Genomic DNA, 25514 nt, shown 5'->3' with positions numbered 1-25514 from the left:
GAGAGGAACGGCCTGGGCCCTGCACAGTCAGCCCACCGTGCATCTGCCTGGGGACGGGCCAGGAGCTCCATGTGCCTGTGGGTAGTACATGTGCCTGTAGCTAGTACAGCCACTTTGCAGTCACCAGGGAGGCTCCTCAGAGACCAGGCCTTGACCCGCCATGGGCCCCAGCTCTGCCACTCCTCAGTATTCACCCTGAAGAATCAAAGTCAGCGTGCAACAGTGAGACATACACACCCTGTTTACACCAGCACAGCTCATAGTCACCCACTGTGGACCAACCCAGGCCCGCCAATGGACAGTGGATGAGTGAGTGGATAAAGGAAATTGTGTGTGTGTGTGTGTGTGTGTGTGCACAGAATGAGGTTTATTTAGCCTAAAGAGAAATAAAATTATGTCATTTGTAGGAAATTGGATGGAATTTGCGAGCATTATATCAAGCAAAATAAAGCAGATTCAGGTCAAGGTTTGTGTTTTCTCTCATGTGGAAGCTAGAGAGTAAAATGGAAATAAGGATCTTATAAAAATAGAAGGGAGCCATAGGGTAGAGGAAGAGGTCAGGAAGGGGTTGGGAGGCGCTAGGGAGTGAGATTGACCCAGTGCTGTTCTTTGCGTGTGCATGTGTCACAGTGAATGCAGTTTTTGTATGATTATTATGCACTAATAACACTTTTTAAACATTTATTTTTCAGTTGTAGTTGACAAATACCTTTATTTTATTTTTATGTGGTGCTGAGGATCGAACCCAGTGCCTCACGCATGCTAGGCAAGTGCTCTTCCTCTGAGCCACAACCCCAGCCCCATTAATAACATTAAAAAAAAAAAAAAATCTTTAGATGGGCCGGCTTGTGGCTCAGATGTAGAGCACTTGCCTAGCATGTGTGAGGCACTGGGTTAGATCCTCAGCATCCATAAAAATAAACAAATAAAATAAAGGCATTGTGTCATCTCCAACTTAAAAAAAAAAAAAAAAACATTTATTTAAAAAAAAAAAACTTTAGACATACAAAATCTGAAAGATCAAAGAATTAGTGACCAGCATACCTGCCTTGCTAAAAATAAAGTCCTTCAGGCATGAAGAAAATGATATCAAATGGGAATAAGGATCTATACAAAGTAGTGGAAACTACCAGAAATTAATTATACATATACAGGTAGTATAAAAACATTTTTATTTCTAAAAACTCTCTTTAAATGACTTTTTTTTTTTTTTTGATAGCAGGGATTTAACACAGGGGCACTTAACTGTTGAGCCACATACCCAGCCTGTTTTTTTATGTTTGATTTGAGACAGAGTTGCTTAGAGCCTCGCCAACTTTCCGAGGTTGGCCCCAAATTGGTGATGCTCCTGCCTCAGCCTCTGGAGCTGCTAAGATTACAGGTGTGCATCATGGCACTGAACTAAAAGACACTGTGAAGCTGGAATGCCAGCAGTATATTGTGGATTTGTCAGATTCACGGGTATAAAGCACGCAGTGAGGACAGCACAAGCAGAAGAGTGAAGAACGATGTTGTGAGGTTTTTAGAGGATGTGCGAGGCCAAGCAGTGTCACTTACAAGTAGGCTGTAGTCAGCTAAAGATGGTCACTGGAAACCTGAGGCAGCCCTGAACAGTACAGAGTAAGTAACTGAGAAGTAGGGACACGTGCCCCAGGGTCTGTGACCTTGCTGATGTCCAGTCCACTTGGACAGTCAGAGAGAGGTATTGAAATCTGTGACTGTAATTCTGTACCCAGAACAGATGAAACACAGAAAACATATCAAGGTGACAGTTTCAGGGTTTCTGGTACTAGAGATTGAAGCAGGGTCATTCTACCACTGAGCCACATCCCCCATCCTTTTTATTTTTTATTTTGAGGCAGGGTCTTGCTAAGTTGCTGAGGGTCTTGCTGAGTTACTAAGTCTGGCCTTGAATTTGGTCCCCCTGCCTTAGCCTCCTGAGTCACTAGGATTGTAGGTGTATGCCACTTGTACCCATCTCATGGTGGTAGATTTAAGTCTGAGCACATCAGTGTTCTAAACACTGCAGTTAAACAGTTCAGATTGTCAGATGAGATGAAAAAGAAATACCTACCATCGTCCTCAGTGTCCTCAAGGGCTTGGTCCAGGACTCAGACCATGCCCAGGATACTAAAGTCCGTGGACACCCGGGGAGTCCTTCAGACACACAGTGCCATCTTGTCCAGCCCGCACACATCCTCCTGATGCCGAGTTGACCACAGGTGGCATGTGGTGCCTGGGAGGGCATAAACGCTCCCTCGGTGGTGGCCACACAGCATTCAGTGGGTAATGACAGAAGGTTTGCACATGAGGCTGCAGGTGTGGAACCCAGGGATGCAGAGAAGAGACTGTGTGTGCTGCCAGGACAGGTAAGGAAGAAAGTAAATGATGGGGAAAGACGGGTAAGGAAGAAAGGCAATGATGCCAACCATTCGTGTCAAAGAAAGTGGGTCTCAGAGCCAAGAGCTCTTAGAAGATGGAGAAGAACCAGGAGAAGATTGCAGTGTCGCCACAGGGTCATCCGTCAGGAGCACATGACCGTGCCAGGTGCCTCCGTGCTACAGACAGCCCTGAGTGCCTGGCTGCCTAGGAGTACCTCCAGCACCCGGACTCACGCAGCCCAGCACCACACAGGCCCAGTCAGCCAGCACTGTCTGCACCCCAATTTCAGAGTCCACGGAAGGAAGCAGTAAGTCCAGAGCTGGGACCGGAACAGCAACACCAACCAGAGTGACTTCAGAAGTCAGAATTCCCCAGAACCTGGAGATCAGGTGTGGACCCGCAAATAACCTATGGATCAAAGAATTGAGTGGAATTGGAAAGTTCTTACCAGACCAAAAATGGTGACTCGACTTGTCAAAAGTTGTGAGATGCCACCAGAGACGCCTTGGGGAAAGTTTATAGCACCAACTGCCTAATTTTGAAAAAAGACTTCAAGTCAGTGGCCTCAGCTTCCTCCTTTAAAAACAAATTAGAACGGGCACAGTGGCACACACCTGTAATCCCAGGGCTCGAGAGGCAAAGGCAGGAGATCACAAGTTCAAGGCCAGCCTCGGGAGACCCTGTCTCAAAAAATAAAAAGGACTAGGGATATGGCTCAGTGGTTAAGGACCCCTGGGGTTTAATCCCAGTACCAAATAAATAAATAAAATGTTTAAGAAGTATAAATGCCAGACAAAAACAAATAGAACTTGAATAAAGCAAAAGAGAATAATATACATTGAGTAGAAATTGAAGATGAATTGCTGAGTAAAAGTCTGTCCTTTGAGAAGATGAGTGAAGTTGCTGAACCTTGAACCAGACTGATGGGGTTATAAGAAATGCGCTGCCCCCTGAATCCACGGGTGTTGGCTAACCGCATGCTTCACTTTCACTGGCCACTGGTGCTCAGATATTTGGTCAGACCTAATTCTGGGTCCACTAAGGTCAACGATCTCAAAGAGAAAAATTGTTTGCACAGCAAGAACAAACCTATCCTGTGAAATTCCAAGAAAGGAAAAGGAAATTTGTTCTCGTTTTGCTGTGTTACCTTAAAACTGCAAAGATTATGACTACACCACCTGCTGAGTGCCTGGGAAGGTGGGAAGGTGGCTGGGACAGAGCGCAGGGGTGGACGGGTCAGCCCCAGCACTGCATCTGCAGGAGAAAGCACACGTGCAGCTTGGCCCTGTCCACAGTCGGCATCCCACTGGGGCCACGGCAGTGTTCAATTTTCCCTAGAGAATTCTGGCTCATACAGCTATGAACAGATTACTGATTAATACAGCAACTTGCATAAACAACTTCCATATTTGTTGAAAGCACAAGTTGCTAAAGCTCCCTCAACAAGAAATCGTGCCTGATTAGCCCTAGATCTGTTCAAGAATGAACTTCCAGTTAGAAACATCACCACCTTCCCCACAAAAAACCTCTGCTACACAGCGTTGCTGGTGAATTTATCAAGCTGGTGAAATTTTCAGGAAAAGATGACACCAGTTCTACAGACTCTAGCTCAGGGAAGTTTAATTTCACACTCATGGCCAGTGTTGCTAGGTCTGGCGGCTCATGCCTGTAACTCCAGCACCTCAAGTGGCTGAGGTAGGAGGATTGCAAGTTCAAGGCCAGCCTGGGCAACTTAGACCTTGCATCAAAATAAAAATAAAAGGTCTAGGAATGTAGTTCATTGGTAGGGTGCCCCTGGGCTCTAGCCTCGGTACCATGAACAAATGAATGAGTAAGCAAGCAGCCGGTCGGCGCATTGAGGACAGACTCCATTGCAGAGAGCTTCGGCACCTGAGAGCTCATCCTGACAGGACAGGTGTCCACTAGAGGACACTTAGGATGTCCAGTACTCGAGGTGACACTGCATCTGTGAAGCAGAAAAATAAATGGAATGGCCTTTTTCCCTCTTATCTTAGTGTCGTTTTCCTGACTCCTGCCAGGGTCACTCGGGAGCACAGAAGTCCAAGTCTTGGAACAAAGTATCAGCAAGTTGAACATGAATGAGGCCAGGAAGCACTCCCCTTGGGAATGGGACACGGGTTACTGTCCCTCACATCAGCCAGTGTCCTTCACCTTATTGACAAGCTGAAGAGGAAATCCCAAGTGTCCTCTAGTGGACACCTGTCCTGTCAGGATGTCCTTCCCCAGAGAAGCCTGCTCAGTGGTGAGGGCTCTCTCCTTGTGAGATCAGGACCCTGGCATTTCTGGGTGACACTGAGCAGGCCCTGGTGGATGATTAGTGTGGCGAGGCAGAGGAGGAGGGACCTACAGGGTGCGCGGGAGTCTGATGGACTCTTCAGGGCATCCTCAGGGCTGAGCGGCTTAGCAGGACAGAAGACATGAGGCTGGCGTGCAAAAACAAGCCACTCACGTCCTTTCACAGACACAGGTGGGGTGTTGGAATACCACTTAAGATAGCATCTAAATGTTTTAAGACCTCAGGGATAGATCAGAGGAGCTGTGCAGGACTGTCTGCTGGCCACTAGGGAGCGCTGATGGTACCTGCCCCAGCTCAGACTCAGTATGGTTTAGACGCCTGTTTTCTCCAAGTTGATGTATAAATTCAGAGCACATGCAGAAATGCACACCTGGATTTATACCTGACAACAAGTACAAAGCTAACAAGAGATGGCCAGAGCCCAGACCACAGAACTTCAGGAAAGCACACAGAAGACTGCCCCATCCTGTACTGGGAGGGTCATATGTGACCCATAGAGAAGAAGTTGACAGGCTAGACTTCAGTGAAATGAAACAGCTTATTGTCAGGAGACACTGAAGACCACAGACGACAAGAAGCAGGTAGAGAGAAAACTCTTATGCAAATCCTCCATCTTGAAAAGGACTGGTGTCCAGGTCTTCAGCAAAGAACTGCAAGCTCAGCAGGAAGATGGCCAGCCCTTTACCAAAGAACACAGAGGTGGCCGACCCTGGGAAGGCCATCAGCGTTGGCTGTCATCGTGGGGGAGACAGCCACAGTGAGCTACCACCACACACCTGTTGCAAGGGCCAAAACTTGAGAGGAAATGGAAAGCGGGCTTATACGCGGCTGTTCCAAGATGCGTACTGAGAGTTCATAGCATGTTGGTTACTGCCCGAAGCTGGAAACGGCCGGGTCAGTCAACAGAAGAATGGACAGAGAAATGAGGTGTGTTCTTGGAGTAGAGCCCCCCCCACTCGGACATAGGAAGGACCTACCCAGCAGCATGGACGGTCTAGGAGCCGTGGGAAAGGGCACAGGCCAAAGGAGTTCCTGCCACGTGCTTCCCTGTGCGTGAGGACCAGTGCAGCAAGCCTGTGGCACCACCTGGACATCACATGCATGTGGCTGATGGCACCACAGTTGTGCTCCACAGCACCTGGCAACAGTTGTAGACAGATCACCTGGACGGAGGCTTCTGGGATAAAGTTTGGCGATATGTGCAAATTTTTTATGAGGAAACTTTTATGTAGCAGTTATACAGATCCAAGAATCTATCCTCTGAAAGTGGTCAAGTTAATTTACAAAGGTGCTTGCACAAGCAGTGAATATCCTTGTAATGGCAAAGAAGTTTCATTGGTCCAGGGCCAACTCTATCTATGTTTAAACGTGTCTGCCAGACCAGTTCCTGGGCAGGACCTTGCCCGGCCCAGCTGTGCCTGGAGGGGCTGCCAGGACCACCCACCTCTGGGCAGCTCATCAGCCTCTCGCAGGCCAGCGGGAGGCCAGCTGAAGGCCAGCCAAGGAGTGGAAGGGTGTGCCTTTGTCAAGTAAAATGTAACCCTTTATTTTGGTTTCATTGCCACAAAATTTATATTTGTTTTTAAGAGACACAGAAAACAAAAACTGATGGAATCTTTTGATCAGATATCCTGTATTTTCATTATATTTTGAAAAATATGACTGTGGCCCATATCAAGAGCTGTTAAGCATTAGAAGCAGATATTGGTAGATGTTTATGTCTGTTCTTCAAACTAACCCAGTGCATTCAAAGCTAAGTTTTTAACATCCTCTGCGTGATCATTTCTAGAACAGGAAAACTGGGAAGGACCAAACTAAACATGCCGGGAAACAGAGGCACACTGGGGCCAAGGACCTGCCAGGGGTGGCTGCCCTCACCATAGAGATGAGCAGCCTGGGTGCGTGAGTACCAGGACTCAGAGCAGAGCGGCCTGCTGCACGTGGGTGCCACGAGATGCGGGTTGCCGCTCTGCTCAGGGGACGGGCCAGGGCCTCATCCTGATTTTGGCTTAGGCACTTTAGAAAGACTCAGATTGTGGGTTATTTTTGGCCATTTGAGCTTTTAAGCAGTTGTAGACAGGTGTGTTTGAGACAGGTCTCAAACTCCTGGGCTTGAGCAGTGCTCCCTCCTCGGCCTCCCCAGTACAGGGGCTACAAGTGTATGCCACCGCACCTGGCTGATCACAGACATTTTTAAATCCCGTGTCCAGTACTCGAGGTGACACTGCATCTGTGAAGCAGAAAAATAAATGGGATGGCCCTTTTCCCTCCTAGTGTAGTTTTCCTGGCTGCCCCGCACTGCTCAGATAGGCATTCCCAGGGGCGTGTTGTGCAGGCGTCTGTGGTGGGCGTGCTCCAGAGCCTGTCTGCCGCTGCCTTTCAGCCATCAAGGCGTCTGTGCTCCGACTCCTGGCCTCTAACTGAACCCCTCTCTTCACTCCCAACACAGCCGACGAAACCCAGACCCCCAAAGTAAGAGACACGGAGTTCTTCAACCCAGTGCTGAACGAGAACCAGAAGCTGGCCGTGAGAAGAATCCTCAGTGGCGACTGCCGCCCCCTCCCGTACGTCCTCTTTGGACCTCCTGGGACTGGGAAGACCGTGACCATCATCGAGGCGGTTCTGCAGGTAAGGTCAGCAGCTGGCTGCTTTGAGCTCCGTGCTGTGTTCCTGCGTCTCAGCCTGCAGGATGGGTCAGTCCACACTGTGGTCAGAAGGGCTAAGAAGGCCAGCGCTCCATGGTCAAGCGAACTGGTGTGGATGCTAGGGTGGTGGAAGCCTCCTTGGGGAGGTACGACTTAGTGTCCAGAACAGAACCACTGCACAAGCTGCCTTGGCTGTGGCTGAAGCTACTACCACTCTGCAGGAGCTGCCAGTGTCTTTTATATTTCAGATCAAATTTATGAAGATAGTGTGTATTGAGTATTTCTGTGCCATTCAGGGTTCCGTTAGCAAGCTCACCTGAGTGCCTGCTGGTGCCATACAGTGGTGCGACCTGGTCCTGCCTTAGGAGGTGGTTTAGGACCATGGGGAATGCAGAGCCTCACCGCCTACCCTGGTGCCTGGGGACGCCTTGTGAGGCAGAACCCTTGCTGTGCTGTGTTCAGGGGTCTCAGGGGTCGAGCCGGCATCCACGTCTGGCAAAGCAGCCTGTGTGCACTGCACATCAGGCCTGGGGTTTCTGCTGTGCAGGGTTGAGAGTTATGATCCTCGGTCTCTTGTGTCTTGGATGAAGGTACATTATGCTTTGCCGGACAGTCGGATTTTGGTCTGTGCCCCCTCTAACAGTGCTGCTGACCTCGTGTGTTTGCGACTGCATGAAAGCAAGATGCTGAGACCAGCCGCCATGGTCCGGGTTAACGCCACCTGCAGGTTTGAGGAGGTGAGCCCCAGGCATGGAATGGTAGCAGGCTGCCTCCTCAGCAGGTGCCCTGGGCAGGCAGGGGCAGGGGCAGGAGGGTGACAGCCCCAAGCCGCCTGCAATTCTGGTGTGTGCCCTGCACGCCTTGTTCACTGTCACATTCCAGGTTGTCTGTCCTGTCACAGGTGTCCTGAGCTTCCTTAAAGTTTTTTGTTCCTCTCTTATTTGACCTGCAAATGAATTGTTCTGTTTTAGTTCTGTTTTGTTGGCTTGGTTACAAGTAGAGCTTCAGGGAACTGGTAGGCTTCTGGTTTGCTTATGGACTGAAATGTTGCTTAAAAAAAAAAAATTGAAGCCAGGCTCAGTGTGGTGCACATCTGTAATCTCAGCCAATCAGGAGGCTGAGGCAGGAGGATCACAAGTTCAAGGCCAGCCTCAACAACTTAGCGAAAGCCTGTCTCAAAATAAAATTTTAAAAATGGGCTGGGGAAGTAGCTTAGTGCTAGAGCACAACCGTAACACATGAGGGTCCCTGGTTCCATTCCCAGACATCTCAAAAAATAATAATGAGTTAAGATGAGGAAATGTTGTTTCCTGGAAGGCTCTGCAGGGGTACGTTATGTTCATGGCTCTAGAGCCCACAAAACATGGACTTAATCAATATGAAAATGTAAAACATGCTAATTAAGAAAAAAGCCATGGGGCTGGAGATAACAGCTCAGTTGGTGGAGTGCTTGCCTGGCATGCACAAGGACCTGGGTTCGATCCCCAACACCACCACCAAAAAAAAAAAAAAACCAGTCCTGAATCACTAGGTAGTTCCCTCCCTGGGAAGTGGCGAAGGGAAGATGATCTCAGAATTCATTTTGGCTTTGTCATTCTGCCCAGTTTAAAGGAGCACTTAATAATTTGAAGACCAAATGTGTTCTGCCTTCCTTGCCCTAGACCATCATTGATGCCATCAAGCCCTATTGCAGAGACGGGGAGGATATCTGGAGAGCATCGCGCTTCAGGATAATAATCACAACGTGCAGCAGTGCGGGGCTGTTCTACCAGATAGGAGTGAGGTGAGCACGGTGTTGGCAGGGACGTCTGCAGGAGGCCGCCTGCGCAGAGGCCAGGTGGTGGGACAAGCAGCAGCCAGGGGCTAGATGACAGACCAGGATAGCTTCGGTCCAACTGAGGAAGTGGTATTTGTCCTGGACCCTAGAGGCTCACACAGCCCAATAGAGGGACACACCAGCAGATGGATGAGTGCATACAAAGATCCTGTGGCTAGAGGGCCCCAAGTATTTTACCCAGAGGGGCCTCTGGAGCTGGAGCCTGTGAACAAAAGGAGTGGCAGGAGGGGAGCTGGAAGAGGAGACTGTGTCCCAGGGATTGAGGTCCAGGGAGGCACTGGACATGACCCCTGGTGTGGCAGAAAGATTCCGAGGCCTCTGTACATGGGGGTGAGTTGCTTAGAGGATGTGAGGAGGCAGGACACATAGGAAGTAGTTGGGCGCTGAGGTCCAGTTCTGTGGACCTCAAACCCACTGGTGCGTGGGCTCTGTGGGAAGGTGGAGTAACGTGGGGTGCCCTGTTGACCAGAGGCACTTCTGCTGGACTTCCGAGCTATAGGAGGAGGCTGCCTGAGACGCACGCTCAGTCACTCAGTGCTGTGGGGAGGGAGGCAGGGACAGTGAGGGCCACCAAGTGGTGTGCAGCAGGCTGAAGTACCAAGGAGCCCCACCTTCCCCGGACACATGAGGGGCAGGCTGTGGCCTCTGGCAGGGGCAGCCTGAGGCAGTGGCTGTGAGGGTGCCTGGCCAAGGACTCCAGGCCTCTGCCAGTGTCACAGGGAGCTGCATCTAGGGGTCACAGTTGAGCCCGTGCCTGCTGGCTCCTCTCACCTCATAGAGCACCGCCGTGCACATGCCGGGGAGTGACAGGTCAGACGGTGATTGTTTTTCAAGGACCAGAGACTTAAAAACCCCGTCTTCACCCTTATAACATGGCGTGTTTCTGGCTCGCCACCTGAAGTGCCCCAGGGCCACACGTGGCAGCTGAGGTCCCTGCATGGGATGGGGCAGGTCTGGACAGGTTAAGGGACTTCATCAACGCACTGGCGGCCTGGGGGTGCAGAGGCTTCAGCAGAGACAGCCCGTCCTTCTCTTGTTCGGGTCTGGTGTCATTGGGGTGCAGGTTTCGTGCAGGGCAGGGTAGCCTGGTGTGCGGAGCGTGGGTGCACCAACGTCCAGGTCCCAGGGGAAGAGGTACCTGGCTGGGCCAGCTGCTGTGCTGGTGACAACCCAGAGCTGCGGCTGTGAAGCCCTACAGGACAGAGGGGGCAGTGTCTTCTGAGAGAAGTGCCTTTAAGTGACACCAGCTAATGCAGCACTCAGCTTCGTCCTCCTGTGCTGGGTTAGTGTCCAGCAGAGGTGGTTCACCTCCTCGTCTCTCACAGGGGCCCTGACTCTGGCCACGGTGGGAGGTGGGAGCGAGGAGCCTCCCTGGCACTTCTGACTACGGGTTTGATGTCCTAGTGGGACCACTGAGGCTTGGAGGCCAGGTAGGCGCAGGCAGTGTCCCCTCCACCCTGGGCGCCGTCCTGCTGTCACCATGGCCGTGCCACCTAGAGACTGCTGGGTGTGTGGTGAGAGGCCGGTGTGGCTGGTGGGACCAGTCAGGAGGAGGTGCCCAGGCCACCTGCTGCCAGCTGCCCAGTGCTGCTCCTTGGCCAGTCTCCCCTCACTCCCAGGGAAGCAGGCAGAGAGCGGAGCAGCCAGCTTGGGGTTGCGAGCTCACTCACGGTGGGGAGGCCGAGCCTGATGGAGCTCTGGGGAAGCTGCTGCAAGGCCATGCAGTGTCCTAAGGTGCTCAGGCTTTGGTCATGCCCACTCTCACACTGTCCTGTCCATGTCCTTTTGAGCAACACACAGCGCCAGGCACTGATCTGTCACGGGCTCTCCTTGCCAGCCTGTACCCAGTCATTCAGCTGGGGAGGCAGGCACGCGGCCCTTCTGGGTGCCACTCGACCCACAGGTGCAGAATGGGGCCTGGCACCGGGTGCTAAGAGCCATGGTGGGCATGACCACTCAGACACCTCTGCTTCTAGAGTCGGACACTTCACCCACGTGTTCGTGGACGAGGCCGGGCAGGCGAGTGAGCCAGAGTGCCTCATTCCTCTGGGGCTGATCTCCGACGTCAGCGGCCAGGTAAGGCCTGTGTGCAGCGGCACACTCTGTCTCCTTCGCCCGGTCTTCCCTTGGCCGGCCGGCCGCAGTGGTCATGGCCTCGGGCCAGGAGAATGCACCAGGCCTAGCAGAGGGAGCTCAGTTCTGCTTGCTGCAGCACAGTGCGGGGGGCTGCCATGGTGGGGTTTTTCACTGGCAAAACAAAGCGAAGAACATTCTAGGTGTTGGAGACCCAGTGGCAAAGTCAGCAGCTGCTCCCTGCCCTTGGTGATCCCCCCGCCCCCGCCCCGTGCCAGAAGGCAGGGCTGGGCCTTGTGCCTGCTCCCTCTGGGCTGCTCTGGGCCTCTCCCCTCTGACCCCCAGCCCCTCCTGCTCCATGTGCCTGTCAGGCCCACCTGCTGCTTCCTGTGGAGCCTCGGAATCATCTTAACCCCTGTTGTTCCCTGCACCCCTGGCAAGGAGCAGTCATCTAGACCTGCCATGTGGGAGTGGGCTCCTTGAGAATAGGAGGGGTGAGAAAGTGCTCCCTTTCCCTGCCCCTCCCTTTCTCCTCCAGAGGGCACACCCGCCTCCTCTCAGGTCCCCAGACTCTGGGCAGAGCACAGGAGGGTCGGGGAGGAAACAGGGACAGTCAGCCTGATATGGCCACATGTGGGGCCTCCCAGGACGGAGTGCTGCCCACTTCCCTGCCCTCTGGAAGTCCTCATGGCTCCAGCAGCACCCTCTCTGTCTGTCACGCATCCACAGTGGACGTGGGCCCCTGCCTGCACAGCCTGACCCTGACCCGGGAAGCCAGCCTGCTGCTCTCCCAGGGTGCTCCTCCTGAGGCGGGGACCATGTGCCACGCTGGTCCCCATCAAGCCCTTGTGTGTGCCACAGATTGTGCTTGCTGGAGACCCCATGCAGCTTGGCCCCGTCATCAAGTCCAGGCTGGCCATGGCCTACGGGCTCAACGTGTCCATGTTGGAGAGACTGATGTCCCGTCCAGTGTACCTGCGTGACGAGAGTGCATTCGGTGCTTGTGGCGCGTACAACCCCCTGCTGGTGAGTCGGCCAGGCCTATTGAGTGGCTTGAGCACTGCGAGGCAGGAGTAGCCCAGGATGGCAGGCCAGCAGGGGAGGCTGCCACACTGCTGTCCGCCTACTTCCCCTTGTCCACTGGCTGTGGCTGTGAGCGGGCACCCCTGTCTGTCATGCCCAGGAGAGGCATGGAGCGTGCACCTCCTCCACAGGAACACCAGTGTCCTCCACCCGCCCACGCCAAGGCTGCACCCTGAAGCAGGAGCCAGCACGGATGCCTGTCAGCGCATGGGACGCTTTGCCCGCTGCCCTGCCTCCCAGATGGGATTTAGGCACTTGCATCCGCTCTCCTTTCCCAGGAGCCATGCAGTGCGCCTCACAGGGCCTGTGCTGGGGCCAGGGACACCAGGCAGCCTGGCACTGATGGCAGGGGTCCTTGGGGTCCAGGACAATGGGAGCTAACTTGGAAGTGCCCCATCGCAGCAGGAGAAACGGGAACTGGTTCTGTAACTGTGACTAAAATAAGAGAAGATCTGCCCGGGAAAGGCTGTGGGAGTGTCTCTGGTGAGCTCTCCTGACTTGAGGTGCTCATCCGACTGGGGGCAGCCCTGTCTCACTGAACCCGGGAGCCTTGGGTCTGTGGGGCCTGTTGCAAGACAGTGAGAAACTGCCACAGTACCCCCAAAAAATGCCCAGCATGGTGGCCATATGCCTATGATCCAAGCAACTCAGGAGGCTGAGGCAGGAGTATCGCAAGTTCAAGGACAGCCTCATCAACTTAGCAAGAGTCTCTCTCAAAATAACAGCTGGGTGTACCTCAGTGGTGGAGTACCCCGAGTTTAACCCCCAGTACCACCAGAAAAACTATTCTCCTAAACAGCTATGTCATTACATCACTAACGTGCCATAATACAAAAAGAAGACAGGTTTCCATCTGATGGTGGATTCCTGGTGTGGGTGAGGTACAGTGCTCATGAGAGGCTTGGGGAAAGGGGCTGGAGCCTCCTGGGGCCTTTACCTCACTGAAATAAGAGGGGTGAGACTGTGGGAGGGGGTATTGGGGATCTTCGGGCTGAGGAGGGCCTCCCAGGCCACCCACCTGAAAGGCACCCACTGTGGGAGGAGTGAACAACCCAGAGTGGCTGCCCCAGGAGGTGATGGTGGCCAGCATCTTCTGAACCTAGATAGGGTCCTGAGAGCTCTGCTGCCAGGGGAGGGGCAAGCCGTGCTCCAGCCTCCTGGGCACCTGCCAGCGGCCTCTGTGGCAGAGCTGCTGCTGCATGCCAGCCCTGCCACACCACCTGCAGGTGCGCCCAGCAGTGGCCACCAGGCTCCGGGAGCCTCCGCCGGCCCAGGGCTTGGTTCTGAAGCTCCCACCTGCATATTGAGAGCAGCTCTAGGGAACGTGGCTCTTCCTCCCCAGGCCCTGTGCTGCTCTGGGCTGGTGGTGTGGTGGACAGGTGAGGTCTAGCGTTGTGATTGGCTTCTTGGAAGCGGGACACATGTCCTGCTCCCTGGATTAACAAGTCCCTTGCCCTGGGTCAGCAGTCCAGAGCGTTTGCCAGGAACCAGGGAAGAAGTGTGTAAGGTAAGCACGTGAACTTTGCAGACCAGATGGAGGAGGAGTGTGGAGCCGTCCTCACAGCGTACAGCCCATCAGGGAGGGCACCGCGGCTCTGCCTGCCCGCCTGCCTGCCATCCAGGGCTGGGGTCATGAGACTGGATCCAGAGTGAAGCAGACGGCACACAGTGGTGCGTCTGGAGCCGTCTGTGCCCCTTGGGAGATTCCCAGCCCATTAGGACCCAGGAGAGGAGCAGTCCTTGCTGTTAAACAGACCCTTGCAGAGACCGTCATCTGGGGAGCTAGTGTGGTGGCAGGTTTCAGGCTCAGGGAGGTACAGGCAGGAGTGGGGAACTGCCCTGGGGAGTGGACGAGCTCCAGTGCTGCCTCCCCTAGCGCTCTGCACCTGTCTTCTTCCTGCAGGTCACAAAATTAGTGAAGAACTACAGATCCCACTCGGCCCTGCTGGCGCTGCCCTCTCGGCTTTTCTATCACAGGGAGCTTGAAGTCTGTGCAGACCCCAAAGTGGTGACCTCTTTACTGGGCTGGGAGAAGCTGCCCAAGAAAGGCTTCCCTCTCATCTTCCACGGGGTGAGGGTAAGTCACACCTTGGACTACGGATGCTCTGCGCCAGCCAGGCAGGAGGTGCTCATCTCTATCCCCTGAGTGTGGCCTCACTGTGTCAGGGACTGAGTAGTTTCTCAAGAGCCTGGGGAGGGGCAGAGGGATGCTCATGGTCCCCAAGAGCAGCAGGCAACAGGAGGACTGCCGCCAGCCTCTCCTGTGGGACAGCTCAGGAGTGGCCTGCAGGGTGGGCCTCCCAGGGCAGCGTCTTGTGATGCTCACAGCAGTCAAGCACTGGTCCCAAGAAGAGGCCCAGGCTGGCGCCCATCAGAAGGCCGGGGAGGCACGGCGGGCAGGACACGGGAAGCGGGGCCTAGGAAGCTTGCTGCCCAGCAGTGCCCACCCACCCTGCAGAGCACATCCATCAGCACCGGAGTCCCAGGTCAGGGGAGACCCCAGGTGACAGCCTCCCCCTCACCAGGACCTCACACAGGGAGGGGCTGGATGCTCCACAGCTAAACACAAGTTCAGCCGTCACTGGAGCCAGACAGTCGGATTAGGAGTTGGGTTTCCCATGCACTGCCAAAGAAGGAGGTTTGAGAGCTGGGACGGCACCAGACAGGACAGGGCGCACGGGTGCCAGGGACCCCTCCCGTCAGCTGCACACAACACAGCCCCTGCGCGGTTCCTCTCTAAACCCCTTGTCAAGACGCGTGTTTGAGGTCCATTTGTCTCGGGTGGCTTGGAGTCCAGTGGCTGGGGGAATCCCACCCTCACATGGGAGAGGAATTGAGAGGGGTCTGCCCTGAGGCTGTCCCTCCCCGACAGCCAGTGCTCCTGAGCCTCAGTCACGCCCACTGCCTGGCTGACTCTGCACACCCTCAGAAGCTGCCTGTGCATCAGAAAAACAATGAGAAACTGTATCCGAGGGGACCCCTCTGGAGTGTCTCCAGGTGAGCCTCAGCGGATGTAAGGGCGAGGCTGGAGAGGCTCGAGGCTATGCCCGAGCACAGAGTGGGCCCTAGGTGCAGGTCTGGTTCACGCAAGGCTTCTCCTGGCCTCTCTCCACAAATTAGCTAGTGTGCTCAGTGCCATCTAAAAATTACCACAGGCTTTACATGAGAAACTGATTACAAAATGAAGTTGTGGATTTTTTATAAAAGAACAATTAGTCTTAGTATGCTACAAAACACACTGACCTAGCTGAGCAGCTCAGGAGGCTGAGGCAGGAAGATCGTGAGTTCAAAGCCAGCCTCAGCAAAAGCAAGGTGTGACCCCATCTCTAAATAAAATACAAAATAGCGATGGGGATGGGGCTCAGCAGTTGAGTGCCCTGGAGTTCAACCCCCAGTGCTCTCCCCAGAAAAAAAGTCACTTTAGTAGATGACAAACAACATATATATAGTTGACAAAAAGAAGTCCTGAGTTGGTCCAAAAACTTAGAGAGAGAGAGAGAGTGTGTGTGTGTGTGTGTTGTTGGGGTTTTTTGCTTTTTTTTGGTACTAGGGAGCAAACTCAGGAGCACTCAACTATTGAACCACATCCCCACCCCTTTTTGTATTTTATTTAATGACAGGGTCTGAGTTGCTTAGCTTAGGGCTTCCCTAAGTTGCTGAGGCTGGCTTTGAACTCATGATCCTCCTGCCTCAGCCTCCCAAGCCATTGGGATTACAGGAACATAGGTGTTTTAATGTAGGGTCTTATGATGGGAGAGGCCCACCTCAGTGCTTAGGAGACACGAGATGGAATAAAGATTCCATGACACACAGGCCCCCAGGTACACAGCCTACGTGGCGGCCACGCATGGAGGTCCAGGACTTGGGGGGGCGTGGGCCCATGCCTCTATCAGGCCCAGAGTGTTATCCAAACAGATTTCCCACAGGCAGTTTTAACTGGGCGTCCAGATCAAGCACAGAGTTCCAGGAAGTCACGTGGAGGCAAGAGGTGGTCACTGCAGCAGGTCTACACAGTCCTTGCAGGTGTGAGGGTGAGGTGTGGGCGGCCCAAGCAGGCCTCATCTAGCTGACCCATGGGGAGGTGGTCATCAGGGGCAGCCATATGAGGCAGAGATCTAGGTGGGCCGCAGGAGAGCTGGGAGGAGGTGCAGAACTGGGAACCGTCAGGGGTGAGCCCTGCTTCTGGTGTGAGGACGTCCAACGTGCATTCCCATGGACGCTGAGGCAGTGTCGACTTGTGCAGGCTCACTGCAGTGGGCTGATGTAGTACGTGACCTCTAAATGCCGACTCGTCTACAGGCATTGTTCTGAGGCTGAGGTGGGGTGATACTGCAGTCCTGCTGCTGCGGCCCACCCCACCCTTGCCTGGCCCTTGCTCCCTGCACACTCAGGCTCCCTCCACTGAGAGGAGATAGACCTCCACCTCACTGGCTGCCCATCCCCCACAGAGCTCGGGGGCAGCGGTCCATTTGCTGTGCCCACCCAGCCCTCAGGGGTCTAGGCAGAAGGAGGTCAGTAGAGGGTCTCCATGGCACCCACGGGCAGGGCTGAGTGCTGCTGTCTCTCTGCCCTGAGGAAGCCAAGGGTCTCAGATCTTGGACTCTGCTGCCTTTGGATTTGACCACAGTGTTGGGCAGGACTGTAAGGCTTAAAGCATTGACCATCTGGGCACAAAGGCCGGGCGGCAGCCTCTGCTTCAGCTGGAAAGCCAGCTCATGCCTGTCCTCTGCTCCATTGTCTGCAGCATGTCGTCTTCACCCTGGCTCCCTTCCTTTGCTGACCTCTGGTTTCTTACTGGCTTTTAAGTCCCCCTCCCCTCTAGTCTTCCTCCGCCTGCCCTCCCAGACCTGTGACTTCTCAGGGACTTTCTTTTCCATTCAAGGGAGGTAGAACTCTAGGGCCCAGCTTTCCCACTCCTGGGCATTTCTCCAGAGTCACTAGATTAGCCTTCTGTGGAGGCACAGCCACACCAGCCCTCCTAGCCAGGCTGGGAACCAGCCCAGGAACCAGCCCAGGTGCCTGTCAGTGGAGAGAGGGTCCATGTACACCAGGGAGTTGTCCAGTCATCAGGAAGACTGGGATCATGGGGCCGTGGGTGGGTGGGAACGGAAACCTCGTGCTGGGGGAAGTAAGCCAGACGCAGGAATCGGGGCGTTTCCTCTCCTGTGTGGAACTAGAGCACAATAGGCAGAGAAGGCCTGGGGAGGGAACCAGATGTCACAAACGGAAGATCGGTGGCGGAGAAGGAGGGAGGAAAGGGGGGGAAGGGGGTCCAGTTTAGCTGTGTGCAAATGCAGATATACCACAGGGAATTCCACCTTCATGAATCTCTACAGAGCACCAATCAAAAATAAACAAGCCATCAAAAGGAGGGTCAGGAGAGCAGAGGGAGGAGGACAGGGAGGAGGGTGGAGGGAAACGGACGCATCACACATTCCACGCAGGCATCATCTGTCACGAGTCCAACTTCTATGTGTGACTTAACGCTCTGATTAGAAAAGTACCAAGGGAAGCAGAAAACAGAACACTCCATTTGAAATGGAAAAAAAGGATGGTGGGGAGTAATTTTCTTAATTTCCATGTGACAAAGAATTTTGTGATACCTCATTTTTTCTATTTCTGATTTTATTAAGTTCTGATCAAGGACTTTGGCCTGTAAACTCCTGCGTTTAGAAAAGTGTGGCCAGTTAGGTGTCAGCTTTGGTCATTGTCCCAAGTCTGTCCTGTGGGAGTGTGCCAGCTGCTCTGTGCCCTGCTCGGGACAGGCCTGGTGTGGCCCACGCTGTGTGTGACGGAGAACTTAGAGCAGCTTCTCCTGCAGCTTGGCTCAGGCTGGCGCCCGCACACAGGCCCCATCTCGCCCTCCTGTGCGGTTCTCCGTGGCAGCCAGGTGCTGCTCTCACACCGCACCAGCCTCTGCCTGAGGAGCGACCTCAGCTCCCTTCTCCTGTGTTACTCAGGGTCCTCTCCACCTTTCCTGATGTTTCCAGTTCAGCATTTGCTGTTCCTCGGATTTTTCCTCCTCAGCGTAGAAGTTCTGCTCTAAGTTTCCATTCTTAGTCTTTTTAAAACTTTACTTCAGTTGTTCATTGTAAATCTGAAGGGATAAGTTGCATATAGCTTGACAGAAAAAAATTCTGAAAAGTAGTAAATTTTTGTTGCCTTACATGGTGTTTGCTTTTTAAAATTGGAACCTAAATACACATAACAAGTCTCCCACGTGAGCCATCCTGAGTGTGGAGCTGAGCGCTGTTAGTATGCGTGTCTTGCTCTGTACCCAGCGTCCCAGAGCCTTGTCATCTTGCTAACCCAAATGCTCCCCAGTGAACACGGCACCCTGCCCCTCCTTTCCTGCTTCCTGCAGGACAACTGGGAGGAGGTGCAGAACTGTGTGTGTGAGACTCACTTAGGAGTGAGGGTCCGTCACCCGTGGGACCTCTGGGAAAAATGGCAGTCTTGGCTCTGCCACTAAGCTGGTGTCCTCTGGGTTCATCCAGGTCCTGGCGTGGGTGTCAGAATTCCCTTCCTTTTAAGGGCTGAACACGGGAGCCCGCGCGCCTGTCACCCCAGCGACTCACCCCAGGGACTCGGAAGCTAAGGATCGGATCGCAGGTCCCAGGGGGCCTTGGCAACTTAGGGAGTCCCTGTCAAAGTAAGAACAGGAGCCGGGGGCGTGGCTCAGTGCCAAGCCCCTGGGGCACCTTCCCCAGCTTGCCCTCGAAGCACCTGCTGCTGTGGCCCACTGCATTTTGTTCACCCCCCTGTCCATCAGTGGACGCTTAAGTTCTGGACACTTGCTACTAGTTTTTAAAAGACTAAGAATGGAAACTCAGAAGTGCTGCTGTGAACGTGGAGAGTGTGGAGGCTCTGGTGGGATTCTGTGGGCCTTTCCTGCTCTCCACAGCAGCTGCGCTGTCCGGGCTCCTTTCTCTCCATCTCTTGCACCACTTTACATCTGTACCACCAGCGCACAAGAGTTCTCTTTTCCCCATATTCTCACCAACAGTGTTTTCCCTTTTGTTTTTTAATAGTATCATTCTGTGGCCATGGGGTAGGTTTTTTTAGTGTGTTTTGCAGTAGTGGGAACGGAAAACCCAGGGCCTCCCACGTGCTAGGCAACTGCTCTGCCACCCAGCTGTTTCCCCAGGGAGACAAGTTTTGCTGAGCTCCTCAGGCTGGCCTCAAATTCCTCCTGCCTCCACCTCCCAGGTAACTGGGATCAGGCTGTGGCCACATGCCCAGCACAGGGTGGTTTTGGTTTGCGTCTCCCTAGGGATTGGGGATGTTGGGCAGCTCGTCCTTCCCTTTGTCTTCTGTGGAGAAATAGCAGGTCCTTTGCATGCGCTTACTTGGTTGTGGGTTTTGTCGTTGAGTGGCATGAGTTCTGAACGTATTGGGGACATTTTCTCCTGTCCCAGACTGTCTCTGCACTCAGGATTGTTCTCTGATGAGTAAGTTTAGTTTTGAGGTCATCCATTTTTCTGGTGTTTTATGTTGCTTCCTGTGCTTCAGCATCACGCCCAGGATGTCGCCACCAACTACAATGCTGGGGAGCTTCCTCTGTGTTCTCTTGTAAGTGCCTGCAGACCTGGTCTTGTTCAGTCTCTTGTCCATCTCTAGTTAGCGTCCACACGGGCCCAGATCAGGCCCAGCTTTGCCCTCTCGCAGGTGCGCATCCAGTCTGAGTCATCTGCTGGGAAGACTGTCCTCCTGGTGGCCTTGGTACCCTTGCTAAGGACATTGAACTATGTGTGTGAGACTCACTTATGAGTATCCTGTGTCTTGGTCTGTTTGTCCCTAGAGCAGTGCATCCTTCATGCTTCAAGGAAGAGTTTCTCAAGTTGAGAAATGTCATCTGTTCTCTCCTGGGAATGATCCAGAGAGTGACAGCTGCCCTCCCTGTAGCCAGGGGCTGGCTGGAGTGGGCAGGACGCGAGCACCTAGCTCTTGGTGGACTGCCGGGTCTGTGCAACTGGCCACAGCTGGCTGGTTCCTGTCAGGCCACGCTGTCCGCTGCACATGGCTCCCAGGCTTTGGGCACATGGTCTTTTCCCTTGTGGGCCATGAACCCTTCTGTGTCAGGCCCTGCGTGGCCTCCAGCCCAGCCTGCTCCTTGACAGCGACTGCCCATCCTGTCCTCAGTGGAGCTCCCTGAAGGAATTCTGCCCTGGCCTTCCACCCGTCAGCCCTGAGGCAGGTTGTACGGCGTGTTGTGATTGCATGACTGTTTAACACTTGCCCTCCTAGACTGTAAGCTCTGCATGAAAGAGGGACTTTCTTTTCTTTTTCTTTTTCTTTTTTTTTTCTAAGAATGTGACCTTTATTTTAGTTGTTGTTGCTTCTTATGTGGTGCTGAGGATCCAGCCCAGGACCTCCCAAGTGCTAGGCAAGCGCTCTACCACTGAGGCCCAGCCCCAGCACCTGAAAGAGGGACTTTCTCTCTGTCAATTCAGTGTGTATTTTATAACATCAGGGATCCCGATCCTTGACCGTGGGCCCGGGGTGATCGTCACTGAGTCAATGAAGTCTTCTCTCCTCCTTACCTCAGGGCAGCGAGGCACGGGAAGGAAGAAGCCCGTCATGGTTCAACCCCGCCGAGGCTGTCCAGGTCATGCGCTACTGCTGCCTGCTGGCCCGGAGCGTCTCCAGCCAGGTGTCTGCCAGGGACATCGGTGTCATCACGCCCTACCGGAAACAGGTGTGCCTGCAGGGATGTCCCTTGTTCTACAGTCACTGGGGCCCAGGTTCCCCATTTTGTGGAGTCTGTAGAAGGCAGAAACAAACTCATTGTGAACAGCAGCAGGTTTTTAGAGAAGCAGGACCACGTTCGAGTGCTCTGGAGGGAAGTCTGCAAACTGCTTCCCCCAGCCATCCCTGCTCTGCAGAGCTGAGCTTGCTTCTGTTTCTAAATGGTTACATCATAAAACTTTGCATAAGAATCTGTGGAATACCCTGGATATTTGGCCCTTTAAGGAGAAGCTCGCCAACCCCACCGTCAACAGGTGTTTCTCAAAAGGGGTGGTGTGTCATCCTTGGAGGGGACTGTGCTTGTTCCGTGTGGCTCTTCCACCTAGGTACAGGACGGTGGGTGGCCTTACCCTGTGTTGTGGTTAGCATTTTACATCACTGTGACAAATGACTTGACAAAAATAATTAATAGTTTATTTGGGGCTCACAGTTTCAGAGGTTCAGTCCATAGCTGGCCGACTCCGCAGTTCTGGGCCCACGGTGAGGCAGCACGCCATGGAGGAAGGGTGTGGCGGAGGGAAGCAGCTTGGGACCTGATAGCCAGGAAGCAGAGAGAGCTCTGCTCACCAGGGACAAAGTATAATTCCCAAAGCCATGCCCGCTGTGTCCCACATCCTCAATGACCCTCCAGTCACCACCCAGTTAATCTGCTCAAGTGGATCAGTGCACTGCTGAGGGTGTCCTCTGGTAAAATGATCTCTTCACCCCTAGACTCTGAGCATCACCTCACATCTAAGCCTCGTCCCAGTCAGGCTCTCCTGAGTTGCACAACAGGCCCCTGCACCCCTGCCTGGCCTGGAGCCGTGGTGGAGTTTCAGTCACTGAGCGCTTGCTCCTGGGGGGTACAAGCCGCCCAGGCCTGGGGAAGAAGCCCCGGAGAGGCAGGCAGCGGCCGGCCACATAGGTGAAGGTCAGAGGGCATGCCCTTGGTGTGTGCCCTGCACGGAGCCCTTCGGCCAGGCCGTGTCTCTTCTGTGCCTGAGGTTGAACCGAGTGCCTGGCGCTCCAGCGGCAGCGGCCGTGAAGGCTGGAGCAGGTAAGCCTCTGTGGAGGAGCCCAGGCAGCCTTCCCTCAGGGCTGGGCTGGGTGGCCTGCTCGCGGCTCGGCGTGTCCACTGGGCCGAGTTCAGGCATTGGTGAGCTCCTGATGACTCCTGATGTGAATTCTTCACATTGGGCCTTTCCCGGCCAGTGACCAGACGGTCCTTCTCACTTGACTTCTTTTGCTGCTTTCTCTGTTTCTGTTTGTTTTTTTGTTTGTTTTTAAGTCGTGGTAAATGTAAGAAGCCTGCAGTTGGGAATGCTGAAGATGCCAGCCCTGGCTGCCTGAGTCCCTTGGGGTGGAGCCCCTGGTCCTGTGCATGGACATCGTCCTTCCCTGCCATCCCTGCAGGCACAGGACCACTGTCCTCTGTGTGGACACGTCCTTCTTGCTGGCTATGGATCCCTGGGTATTTGTCCTGCTTGGGGTTTGTGGAGCTTCTTGGCTGTCTGTGATCTGATGTGACCCCTTCCAGGGCTTGTGGGCTCGGGAATCACAGTTCTCAGCCTGAGGCGTGTGTGGCTGGTCCTGTGACAGTTGCTGTTCTTGCTGGGACTTACCGCAGTCCTCATGCTTGCCTGAAGGTTTTTAGCATGGTCTCCTGTAGTTCCCTGGACCCGTGGTTCTGCTAAGCCATCACCTGGGGATACTCCCAGTTCCTGCTATGCATTTCTTCTCGAGTGCGGGTCACATACTTAGATTCTTTGCATGTCTTATCATTCTTTGTTGAAAATGGAATTTTAAAAAATTTTACAACTTTGGAAGCCAGGAGCAGTGGTGCACGCCTGTAATCCCAGTGGCTCGGGAGGCTGAGGCAGGATGATCGCGCGTTCAAAGGCAGCCTCAGCAACGGCGAGGTGCTAAGCAACTCAGTGAGACCCTGTCTCTAAATAAAACACACAACAGGGCTGGGATGTGGCTCAGTGGTCGAGTGCCCCTGAGTTCAATCCCCAGTACCAAAAAAAAAAAAAAAGTAAAGAAAACGTTACAGCTCTGGGTCCTGATTCCCACTGCTGGTGATGCATGTTGTGCTTTTGCTGGCTGCTTTGTGTCGTGGCTGCCTGCACTCAGCTGGTCCTGTCCTTGTTGAGGTTTTGTTTTGTTCTGCTTGAGCTGAGGGCACACAGCTTGGCGGTTGGCGGGTGTTGCCCGGCAGTGGGCAGCAGTTGTGCCTACCACCAGGAGCAGGTAAGACTGCCCCCTGCTGGTGGAGGGTCTCCTGGCCTCACAGCTTCAGCAAGGAGTGCTCATCCAGCCTCACCTCACGGGGTGGGGCTCAGCCCTTCTCTGAGGTCACTCTGCACTAGTCCCACTAGGCCTAGCCTCACCCCAGAGCAGAGCACCTCTGTCTGCACCCACGTGCGGTGCTTCAGGCCTCAGCGCCTCTCGGGTTGTGCGCCTCTGGTCCCCAGAGCTCCCAGAGGTGTGTCAGGTTTTTCCAGCTACATGGCTGCTTTGGGCGCACCTGGCTATCGCCATCCTGCCTGCCACGTCCTGACCTGGAGCCCTCAGGCACACCAGCAAGGCCCAGGAGAAGCAGCCCATATGACACCAGGCTGGTCCAAAAGCTCAGGCCCGTCCTTGTGGCTGCGCTCAGGCACGGGTCCTTGAGCCACGCTGGCCCTGAGCCTGGTGAAGCTCCCAGGGCTTCCACGCTGCCCTAGTCTCTGCACAGCCAGCTCGGCTAGTTCCTGCTTCAGGGTCTGTCCACTCAACTGATTTCTCTTGGGGACCAGTGAGAGTCCACCCTCTACCATATTCCACACACAGTCTGGCACATGTGGGCCTGGGAGCCCTGAGCTATGGAGAGGGGTGAGTCATTGCTCTGGCAGGAACTGCGAGGTCGTCAGTGAAGGTGGCACCTGCTGGCAGCAGGTGGCTAGTTGGCTGAGAACTGTTGCAGGCAGCTTCTGCAGCCTCCCTACTCCCAACCCTGATCCAGCACAGCCCTGGCCAGCCTTCAGAGTCCCTGCCTCCACTGGCCACTCCTCCTGCAAGTCCCATTGCCCCCCACACTGTCTGCTGTCCTGCTGGGCTCTGCCACCCTCTCAGCCTGGGACTGGCAGGCAGGCTAGGCCTGGGTCGGCCAATCTGGGCACAGGCGCGAGCATCCCCTGTTGGTGTCTGAGGTGCAGCCAGTCGGGGGGCCGTGCTGCCCTCTCGCATCTTCGCAGCCTTTGCCCTGCACGTCTCCTCACCCCCTTCCCTAAGGCTGGGTGTAGGCATGGCTTGCAGGGGACACAGAGGCCACATGCTCTGAGGTGACCTGGCTGGGTGACAACGGGTGCTGAGGGCCTCCCTCTCCAAGGCACATGCTGCTGGGACTGCCTAGGGGTGGGCATGGGGGCCTCCTTGAAAGGGCAGTGCATTGAGAACCTCTCTCTGCCCACGGCCCTGGATTGACTGTTGCCTGGGCAGTTGCTCCATGTGATGCCCATCTACGTGGAGCTGTGTCTAGTTCTCCCAGCAGCACGTCTTTCCACATTGTTCTGGGCTCTGCCCTTGGGGGCTGAGTTAGGGGTCTCATCCAGCTGCACCTGGCTTTGCTGTTGGTTGGGGTGTTTCTGATTCTTGCATGGTGGGACGTGCACTCGCTCGTGGCCTTCAGTCTGTGGGCGTGTACTGTCCCTCAGGCCTCCGTCCACCCACCGCCTCCTGGCTGTGTTGGTCTTATCTGTTGCCCACTCTGCTCTCCAGAGGTCCAGCTGAGCTCACTCCTCACCACAGGCCGGCTCTCCACGGGTGTCATCCCGCTGCAGCCCCTGGCACCTCAGCAGCTCCTCCTGCCCGAGCAGCGCTGTCCCTGAGTTAGGTGGCTGCTCCTGCCCCGCTCACCTCCTGTGCTCTCCTTGGTGGTCACACTTCTGGAGCTCAGCCCCACGGGGTGTGCAGTCCCCCAGAAGGGGCCCAGCAGAGGTCTTGGGGCCTGCTGCCATCGTGGTGCACAGCCCACTGTGAGCAGCAGTGCACCCTCTCATTCCTTAACCCCTGCTCCTGGGAGAGGGCAGGTGCTCCCCAAGGAGCTGAGCCCTCCTGACGAGCAGCTTATGCCCACTGAGTTAGACTGAAGTAGATGTGGTGCGTGCCTGAAAGCAGCACTGCACGTGGGCTGGCATTTGCTGTACACCAAGATGAGAAAGAACTGATCGGATTTGTGCAGGGTTATCTTTAACATTTCAACCTCTTTTAAAGGTGGAGAAAATAAAAATTCTTCTGCGAAATGTTGATTTGATGGACATAAAGGTTGGATCAGTAGAGGAATTTCAAGGGCAAGAATATTTGGTCATTGTGATTTCAACGGTAGGTATCGCTGTCTTGCAGCCACCTCGCTGTTGTGGGGGCTGAGAACCCTGGGGTCTAAAGCGGCAGAGCTGGATGCCTGCCCTAG

General features: G+C 54.4%; 1 protein-coding gene across 1 annotated transcript in view; it reads left to right on the top strand.

Moving 5' to 3' along the window:
• Mov10l1 (Mov10 like RNA helicase 1) overlaps positions 1–25514 on the top strand; it is a 62315-nt gene that overhangs the window by 35377 nt on the left and 1424 nt on the right. The window contains exons 16-24 of the mRNA XM_027953146.2: positions 6489–6597; positions 7149–7327; positions 7935–8081; positions 9006–9127; positions 11158–11257; positions 12116–12280; positions 14241–14414; positions 20886–21035; positions 25319–25426. Coding sequence (XP_027808947.2) covers positions 6489–6597; positions 7149–7327; positions 7935–8081; positions 9006–9127; positions 11158–11257; positions 12116–12280; positions 14241–14414; positions 20886–21035; positions 25319–25426 — 1254 coding nt within the window. The remainder of the gene's footprint in view (positions 1–6488; positions 6598–7148; positions 7328–7934; positions 8082–9005; positions 9128–11157; positions 11258–12115; positions 12281–14240; positions 14415–20885; positions 21036–25318; positions 25427–25514) is intronic.

This window comes from Marmota flaviventris, chromosome 3 (genome assembly GCF_047511675.1).
Source record: "Marmota flaviventris isolate mMarFla1 chromosome 3, mMarFla1.hap1, whole genome shotgun sequence".
Lineage (NCBI taxonomy): Eukaryota > Metazoa > Chordata > Mammalia > Rodentia > Sciuridae > Marmota > Marmota flaviventris.
The sequence above is the reverse complement of the archived record's forward strand: the minus strand, read 5'-3'. Positions and strand labels throughout refer to the sequence as shown.